The sequence below is a fragment of the Melanaphis sacchari genome, unplaced genomic scaffold (genome assembly GCF_002803265.2).
Source record: "Melanaphis sacchari strain LSU unplaced genomic scaffold, SCAv2.0 Contig118_pilon_pilon, whole genome shotgun sequence".
Taxonomy (NCBI): domain Eukaryota; kingdom Metazoa; phylum Arthropoda; class Insecta; order Hemiptera; family Aphididae; genus Melanaphis; species Melanaphis sacchari.
This window is the reverse complement of record NW_020270462.1, coordinates 587,689-597,004: the sequence shown is the minus strand read 5'-3', so window position 1 is coordinate 597,004 and position 9,316 is coordinate 587,689. Positions and strand designations below refer to the sequence as shown.

At 31.9% G+C, this 9,316-nt stretch overlaps 1 protein-coding gene across 1 annotated transcript; it reads left to right on the top strand.

Moving 5' to 3' along the window:
• The first annotated feature begins 5,544 nt into the window (after positions 1–5,544).
• On the top strand, positions 5,545–8,948 carry LOC112604055. Its single transcript, XM_025352920.1, has 5 exons — positions 5,545–5,789; positions 7,731–7,868; positions 7,961–8,073; positions 8,148–8,307; positions 8,732–8,948. Exons 2-5 carry the CDS (start codon positions 7,781–7,783, stop codon positions 8,803–8,805), a joined length of 435 nt encoding a protein of 144 aa, XP_025208705.1. The 5' UTR covers positions 5,545–5,789; positions 7,731–7,780; the 3' UTR covers positions 8,806–8,948.
• The last annotated feature ends 368 nt before the right edge of the window (positions 8,949–9,316 follow it).

The following is a 9,316-nucleotide window of genomic DNA, read 5'->3' as shown; positions in this document are numbered from 1 at the left end:
GAACAATAAGATGAAGTAAATGTTTTCATTATAATAATAATACAAATGTACAAAACTCATTGAACTTAGCGTATTATTAAAATTATATTAATATTTAAATAACTACGTAATATACCTACTCTTATATCATAGTTAATAAATAAATAATTTATGAATTGGTAAGCAGAATCTAATTTTTTAAAAGTTAAACAATATTTAATACATTATGCGACGTACCTATCCACCATATGGCCGCATGTAATACATTGCAGGATTTAAATGACAAAGTGTTATTGTTATTTTCAGTTTCTATCCTAATATAGCTAGTCGCCTTTAAATTCCAATGATATAATTTATAAACCTATTAATTATTAATATAATATCGTTATCGTCATGTATTTTATCTAATTTAAAGTCGTTTATATAATATTATGCTACCGCATAAAAACATAAATATTATAATGTTAATGTACTTAAAATACTAAGATAAAACATATTTGAGTTGTAAATAATAAAAAAAAAAATATATGATTTTTGGTAATAATATTATAGGTATTTATATAATGGTGTAGAAAATGTGAACTTAGTATCAATATATTTTATCTAAAAATATAGTACACAAGTAGGTACATCGTGTTATGTGTACAAACAAATTTAGGACTTACATAATATGGTGATGTCAAAAAAATATACGATATTATTAATATAGAGGCAGGTACGTCATAGAAAATTGAAAATATTGTACATAATTTATGTTTTGGTATAGATATTTGGTGACTAGGTATTCGAAGGTATGATAAATTTTCAATAAAAAAAAGTTTGGGCATCACTGTGACATTGTATATTATTTTGGTAGGCAATTCAACGAATCGTGTTATTTTTCGTTTCGAAATCGTTAAATATTATTTCAACCGTTTGTATTATACTGCACAGCTGCGGTAACATGGGGTCGGCAGATGATGGCCACAGGTAGGTAGACTCCCTAAATGTATAAATTATGTCTCTATATTATATGAAATGCCTTTCAACAAATATATTCTCCCCTTTGTCAACACGGTAGGAGAGCAAGAATGTGGGTCTTGCCTGCACCCTCTTCGAGAACGACAATACAGTGAGGGTTTTTTACAACCATATTTAAAGGCATTACACGTTTCGTTTTCGATTTTATTATCTTCACTGCATCTGCCTCAACCAATATACCGAGAATTTCTTACAATAATACCAAACGATTTCGGCATGATATATTTTGTTTCTGTTAGCCTAAAGCAATATATTATTCTGTTTAATATAATCATTTTCATTCGCCTACAACATGCAATAATATATAATAGTTACAATAATGCATAAAAAGCTATTTAATCAAGTCTTGAATTTAATATATTAAAAAACTCTAAAAAAATAATTATAATAGGTATATACAAGAACTTAGAATTAAATGCACTATAAAAATATAGTCTTATTTAAAAAACACATTAAAAATAGTTTATATCACGTTTAACGATCTATATTAAAGATAGGTACGTATTATTTATTCCTATAAAGTCTTGATTGTTATATAATATATATTGATTATTAAACCGACGTACCTATATAATATTCTTTGCATAACAGTTATATAGCTATATTTATTATAAACGTTTGGAAAAATAATAACCAATTTCGAGTATATTATAATTATTTTAATTAATGATTGTAAAAAACAAAAAAAAAATGTTTAATAGAATTAATCATGTGAACTCTGTAATGACCCATTATATTATCAAGCCTTATGAAAAATTTCATATATATAGAATGACATCATTAGAGTAAACTATTATTATCTCCCTTGCACTTTTGATCTCGAAAAGGTTCTTTGTTTGAATTATTACAATTTTTAGTGGGTACGTGCGAGATCACACAGGAACATCATATTATAATTAATCTAAAACCGTCAAAGTATTACTAAACGAGTTTCTTTGAATCGAAAAGAGGTGATCGTATGATGCAATATATATCGATGATTACGAGTCATTAATTATTGCTTAAGCTGATGAAATTTATATATATTGTTACATAGGCTGTATTCGGTTGTTGTAGGTATATCACAAAAGAAATACGTAAAAAATAATTAATACAAAGAATTTATCTTCAAAAAAATTTCAGTAATTCGTTATTTATACGATAAATGATAATTGTTGTCGAATATAATCATGCGCGTGACATATACATTTTTAATCATCATACTTATATTCATATGCGGTAATAGTTAAATTGAAAACATTTTTTTTCTAATTCTAAACGTACTTATATTGAAACTATATCATAGAAACTCTATTAAATCATGGGCTTAGTAATACGATTAGGTACGGTCCTGTTTCGTACGATTTTAGAATGTACTTCAATAAGTAGTTCTCTGCTCAACGTATAGGTATATAATCGACACTTTTAGAGTATGTCATTTGTTACAGAGACAAATGGAAAATAATAACTACATGATGGGCTGCTCTACAAATAGATCTCATAGATTAGGGACAATACAAATCATGAAATCGTTTAAAAACTATTAGAAGATATTTTATATAACCTCAAAAAAAAACCACTAATTAGACGCTGTGTGACACTGAGCATTCGCATGTTTGAAATTAAAAATCAATCAATTATTTTTACAATTTATTGAAAAAGGTTAGGTTGATTGACCGCAGTCTCCGTTCAAAATAATTTTGTATAAATGAAAAATGAAATATGATTGAATTCAAATTTAACTCATGCATTACGGCGACACCTATATACAGTTGAGCGATATTCACTTGACCAGCTATTTTTTGGAAATCATATAAATACGAGTACGTCAATTTTTCATTAATGCAATAATAGGAAAAAGGTACACGTAGTTGTACTAGAGTATTATATATAGTATATACTCGACACTTGCAGTTTAAACATTATCGACGAACATTTTATTGCTATAAACTTAAAAATATTCAATGTATCTATTCACAGTAATATACAGTATACATATAATTCTTCATAGGAGAGAGACGCATTACTTATTATTATTTTATATAAATGAGATTTCACGGATTTGACAGTGGCTTCCCAGAGGCAGCTGAAGTGTGAAGAGTGCGATGTTTTAAAATGCCACCACGTACCAAATTTATTTAAAGTGTTTTGTAGTTTTTCCTGGTGAACTTCTGATAAAAATAATTTTTTTTAATTCTTGTAGCTGACGATTCGCGCCGAAAAAATTGGTGACATTATCAGAATAAATATCTGTGCGCATATACCGCGACAGGTCAAAAAAAGCGATTGAGCGCATTCAAGAATGTTTCAGTAGTCAAATTACTTTGCTTTACAAAACACAGAGTCATATAGGTACTCTCCCTTGTGAAAGTTATATCTACATTGCGTGGGCAATAACCAAATCTATTGAAATAACAGATGAAATTCGATTTATAAACAATGGATTAGCATTTTTTTTATCTGAAATGATATATAAACTGAATGGGATTCAAATTCAGAAACTCGCCAACCCTGGTATAACTTCGACATTAAAGGATATTACTCGTATAATAAATCAGATATTGTTTTACACTATAACGCTGCTTGGGATGATGATATTAAAAATATTAATAAAAATTTTATCGAGAGCGGTAGGTATGATGTTTAACGGATGTATTAATCTCAAAAATTTGTTTGGGTTTTGCGAAGACTATAAACGTATTTTAATAAACTGCAATCAACAACTGATATTAAATAGAGCGTCGTTAGATATAAATGTGGTTAAGCGGTATAAAAATTATGAAGTTGTTGAAAATATATATATATAAGTATTTGTAGTACTTTTCCACGACTACAAGACATTTAGCCATTTGTGGCCTTTTTTTTTCTAACCTTAATACACATTTGGGTAGGTATGTACTACTGTCTAGGCAAAATATGTAAGTTTTTTAAACATGCAAAAATGTAGTTTTTTTAAACAAGTGACATATAAAATTATCTATATACTGTAGTTAGATATCATAAATTATAAATGAACGTATGAAAAATTAAAATAAAACTTAAACAATGAAAATCGACAAAGATACTATATACATGTATTACAATAATTATTGAGAGTTCTGACACTTGTAGGTAAATCAAAATTTTAATTCAGTGGACAACGTAAAGGATATGATATTACAGATTAGGGAAATAATCCATCTGTAATTATCGAGTATTTTTTTTTAAACCATTATAAATACCTATAGGTAGTTACACTAATATTATATTTTATAATATTACCATAAATTAAACGTAACACATATTTTACGTACCTAGTCGATTCATATAACGAATTTTAAGTGACAGCGAAAAGAAGTACGCAATACTACAATACATGTATTATATTAATCGAAAGTGTGTTACATCGAATTTTATGTCAACAATAGAACATAAATCAACAAAATTCGTTATAAGGTTTATGAGAATTGTAAATATATAAACGCTATAAATAATTGGTATTGTGTCGATTACTGTCATATTTTACGATATGTTTGTAGTTAGTACTTACTATGGTACTATAATATATGATATAATTGTGTGTTTTCCATGCGTGAGACAGGTTTTCTTGGATATACACTTAATATAAAACTATCTCATAGGTATCTAACACGACATCTATCAGTGAAGTATTAAATTTACGCATTATTTCGAATGGGCTTGAAGGGGCGGTGAACAAATTAATAATAATAATAATAATAAAAATAAAAATGGCCATATAATATAAAACTATCTCATAGGTATCTAACACGACATCTACCAGTGAAGTATTAAATTTACGCATTATTTCGAACGGGCTTGAAGGGGCGATGAACAACAACAATAATAATAATAATAATAATAATAATAAAAATGGCCGCCATCAATCTGTTTGGACGAGACAAAATCCCGAAGGGAAAACGAGGTACTCCTCTTCTCAGCACCGCCAACCGGCCCGTCTCAATTCTTGGTAACTTGCAACAAGTATTACCGCTTGTTGAGCACGAAATATCGCGCGCCAAAAACGACGACGGCTCGCTCTCAAAAACATGACGCGTCTCTTGCTTCTCCTACCAGCCGCTACGCGCGCATCGTTCTCGACCAAAAATCCGTATGACTGATGTGGTATACAGATGCGGGCAAAAATTAACAGATTAAAATCCGAAACGGATTATTCGAGTAAAACTACTGCTCGGACATCGACAAATTTAATGATTAGTGATTACCAATCGTTAAAAAAATACTCGCCGCGTAAACGCGATTACCCAATATGGCCGACGTCGCGGATCAGAACCGTTACCAACACACCGCGGCCAACATCTCCAACCGCCGGATAAACGGCGCGGCGCACCGCACCGTATGACGTCACGTCGAATCGCGACGGCTCGCCGCCGCCTTATCGCTGTGCTCCTCGGACCGCGCGCATCGATTACCGATCCCGCGCCGGGACGGCAAAAGCGCGGAATACGATTTTATTACGCCGCCGATATATAAAAGCCGATCGTCGGCAATGATATGACCGGCGACGGCCGATAACCGAGCGTACCTTTCGCTCTCTCGCGGCCACCCGCCGCGGCCGACGACGGCCCGGACAGTTCGTCGCACCCTCCCACCAAAGTTCCGGGGAAATCCGGGGCGGGCGTACCGCCGACGAGAGCTCTGGAGTCTGGAGCAGATCACCGTCATTTGGCGTTTGACGTGCCAGCCTGCCGGTCGTGTGCCGTTTTGCCCGTCGCCTGTCCTCGTCCGAAGACACCCAGCGCCCGACGGCCATTTTCGAACGACAACCGCGGCCGCCGCCCGGCGTGTTGATAGTGAGTATATATATATAAATATATATATATATATACATACACATACGTAGGTTCGGGTTGCCTGCCAACTTGTTGTTTGCCATAGCGCGCGTACGCGGCGTAGGTATTTGATTCCGCGAGTGGTGCGAAATCGCAGACGGCGCGTCGCGATACGTTTCGCTTTCCGTTTCGACGCTTTCGGCGTCCGCCAATCGTCGTACGCCGCGCGTTGACGGCGGCCATTTTGCGCAACAGGCCGGTCTCGTCCAGTGGTGGCGTTTAGTGTAATATTATGATTCATCGTCGCGCATATAATATTGTTATATATTATATTTATTGCGCGCGTTGTTCGGAGGGACGACACTTTTTCAAATTTTAACTGGTTTTTTTTTTTTTTTTTTTATTTTTTTTTCCCGTTCTTTTTTATAATCCTATCGACGTTATAATTCATTGCTAACGCTAACGATGACATTGAAAAATCTGTACATTCCCTATGTGTTTATATACCTATCCACTATACTTTTACGCGTTTGTGTTTAAGCGACCACACCCTCTCACCTCGAGTCGGGCACGATTTCCCTAGCGTCACCACTGACATTTTTTTTTATCGTAAGCGCACTCCCGTTCACGACGTTTCATCTGATTTCTCATTAGAATATATATTTTGTACCTGGCGGCCATTTTGTGAAGACCGTTCTTGTCGATTGATGTCTTTAATAAAATTATATAGGCATATCGTATATATATATATATATATTAAGAGATATACTTTAAAAAAAAAATAAAATAACTTTTACTCTTAATAAAATCGTTATGATTTATCTCGAAGGAAACTGAAAATATATCAATTTGTAATTCTAAAACTAATTTTATATTATTTTGCTTATATCCAAATGTGTTACTTACAAGTATATACCCCTCCCCCCATCCTAGCACACCTAAACTAGCAGTTGGGGATAACTACTTCAGCGCCACCACTGGAGTTATTTTTTATAATCCACGTTTACTATAAGTTTGTAAAGACGTTTTTACGGTTCTCCCTATAGCGCATGGCGGCCATTTTCCAACGTTCAATCTTGTCCCATGCGTAGATCGCGTCCCAGAACTCGACTAACCCCTAGCGCCGCCACAGAAATTTCTTGTCGTAACGCGCGCTCTTCTCGATGTTTCGTCCATTGTCGTTGGATATAATATTTTCGCGACGATGGCGGCCATTTTCTAACTTCAATCTTGTCCAGCAGTAGCGCTAACTACAGTTTTAGATCCGATATATATATATATATATGTTATAACTTATAGAGTATATTATGTATAAATATATTTATTTTTTTTATTTATATTATATATATGAATAAATTTTATTTTCTCCATCAGTCAAGGAAAGTCCCCTCTTTTCCCCATGCCCAAAGGTGCGAATGCCGGGATGACTACCTTAGCATAGCTGCTAGAATATTTGATTTATAACGATGCACTCATGCACACACCCCTTTCGTTTGTTTATCGTTATCGGCGTTTTAGATTTGTAAATACGGTAACGTGTAAAAACAGGTTATAGTGGTGTATATGGCAGCCGTTTTTTGAATGTATATTTGACTGGTTTGGTTCTAGATGGCGTAAATTATAACGAATATGTTGAATTACCTATATTTTTTTGAAAAACGTTATTTTTAACTTTAACAGTATCTAATAATGCATTAGGTATATTAAAAAATATATTATTTTCTGACGTATCTATACGTCTAAATCCCATACGACCACTGACCTATTACTACCTACCAGTTTATCATGTCTCGAGACTTAAAAAACAATGCGACTTCCATCACATTTTTCCTCATTGCATTGTATATAGTACCTTTACATTGAAGTCACCACATTGTATAAACGTTACTCATTATGTTCTTACTACTCTATTACATTTATAAAATTTATGACCGTTTGTATCATTTTTTTTTTTTTTGTTAGCTTTATTTTTTTCGAGAAAGACGTGAAAAATCCAACATAAAGCGCAAAACATGCCGAGAAGAACTAGAAAACAACGTAGAACAAAGAGAAATTATAAAAAATTTAGTGGCTTTAGCGAATTCAAAATGCTGGAGAAATGTAATTATACTTCATTTGTTATTTTTATTATTTTTGTGACGTTTTATTTTTGAATTGTAATTTCTATTAATTGCAACATTATTTTGTATTAGTAATATTTTCATCTTTCGATTTTGATGGATTTCCACCTCACACGAAGCTTGAAGCTCTTGAATGGCTCTGTCAAAAAATTGAATGCGATTTTTGTGCTTGTTACATGGTTGAGGTGATTTTTATATCTCGTTATTTTATTGTATGAAGTAAAAAATTAATAATATGTATTCGAATATATTTTATAAGATGGCTACAGACGCTTGCTGTACAGCTTGTTTTCAACAATGGGCGTTTTTGAACGATGGTAGAAAATGTCCACTATGCTTAAAAGAGACTAAAGACGCAATGACCAAAGAGCAAGCGAATACACTTTGCAAGTTGGTGGGTTTGAATACGAAACAATTAGGTAAGAATTACATGATTTTTTTTAATGATTTTAGTTTGATTCAGTAGTGATTCTACACGATTTTTATGCTGGTAAATTAAATTCCATCATACTATACAATAAAACGTGCAATAGCTTTTCAGCTGCCGCGAAACCCATTTTGCGAGCGTAATGATGCTTACGTTTTATTTTATAGTTACACCTATATTTTAAAATTTTTATAATATTTGCAGTTCATTCTTTCATTTATCAGTAATTATTTTTTTAATCATCACTTATAAAAGGGATTTAACTTAATCCCAATGAAGGATGGGGTTTCTGCTTTTAAACTAGCACTAATTTTATTTTTAATTAAACATTGTTTTTAAAATGGTTAATCTTAATATATATTTAACTGTGATGTTTAATTTTGTTAAATAACATTTACACTTTTTATTCTAAATAGGTCCACGTCGGCACTACACACAAGCACTCATTAAAAACCGCCTTCCGTTGATCACTGGTGCCATTCCAAATTAATGCATAATCGCTGAAACGTACAAATATTATACTTCATAAATGTAGAATCGCAAATAGTAAAATTATTAATTAACTTAAATTATTTAAAACAAAAAAAATATATTATCTTTTATGCCTTCTAAAATGCTAATAAGTAGGACTGTGAATTTAATGCACTAAAAATCCTTAAAAAATGCATTAAAAATGCCAAAAAAATGCAATAAAATATGCACTTAAAATGCAAAAAAAGGAATATAAAATGCCAAAAATTACAGTATAAAATTCATTTAAAATGGTTTTTAATTTAATTTTTTTATTTATATTGATATTAGGTATAGGATATTAAATATTAGTATAAAAAAGTGTTTATTTAATAAAAAAGTTAAAAAAATTGACATAATATTATATACAGCCTGAGTAAAATAAAAAAAAGTTTTCAAACAAGTTAATTGACAGAATTTGGTTAAAAATACTAGAAAATGAACTAAAAAAGCAAAATATGACCTAAAAATGCAAAAAAATGACCTAAAAA

Coding starts and splice junctions, on each gene's coding strand:
- LOC112604055 (XM_025352920.1), top strand. CDS start 7,781: ATGCCGAGAAGAACTAGAAAACAACGTAGAACAAAGAGAAATTATAAA. Junction 8,074..8,147: donor GTGCTTGTTACATGGTTGAG/GTGATTTTTATA, acceptor ATATTTTATAAG/ATGGCTACAGACGCTTGCTG. Junction 8,308..8,731: donor TTTGAATACGAAACAATTAG/GTAAGAATTACA, acceptor TATTCTAAATAG/GTCCACGTCGGCACTACACA.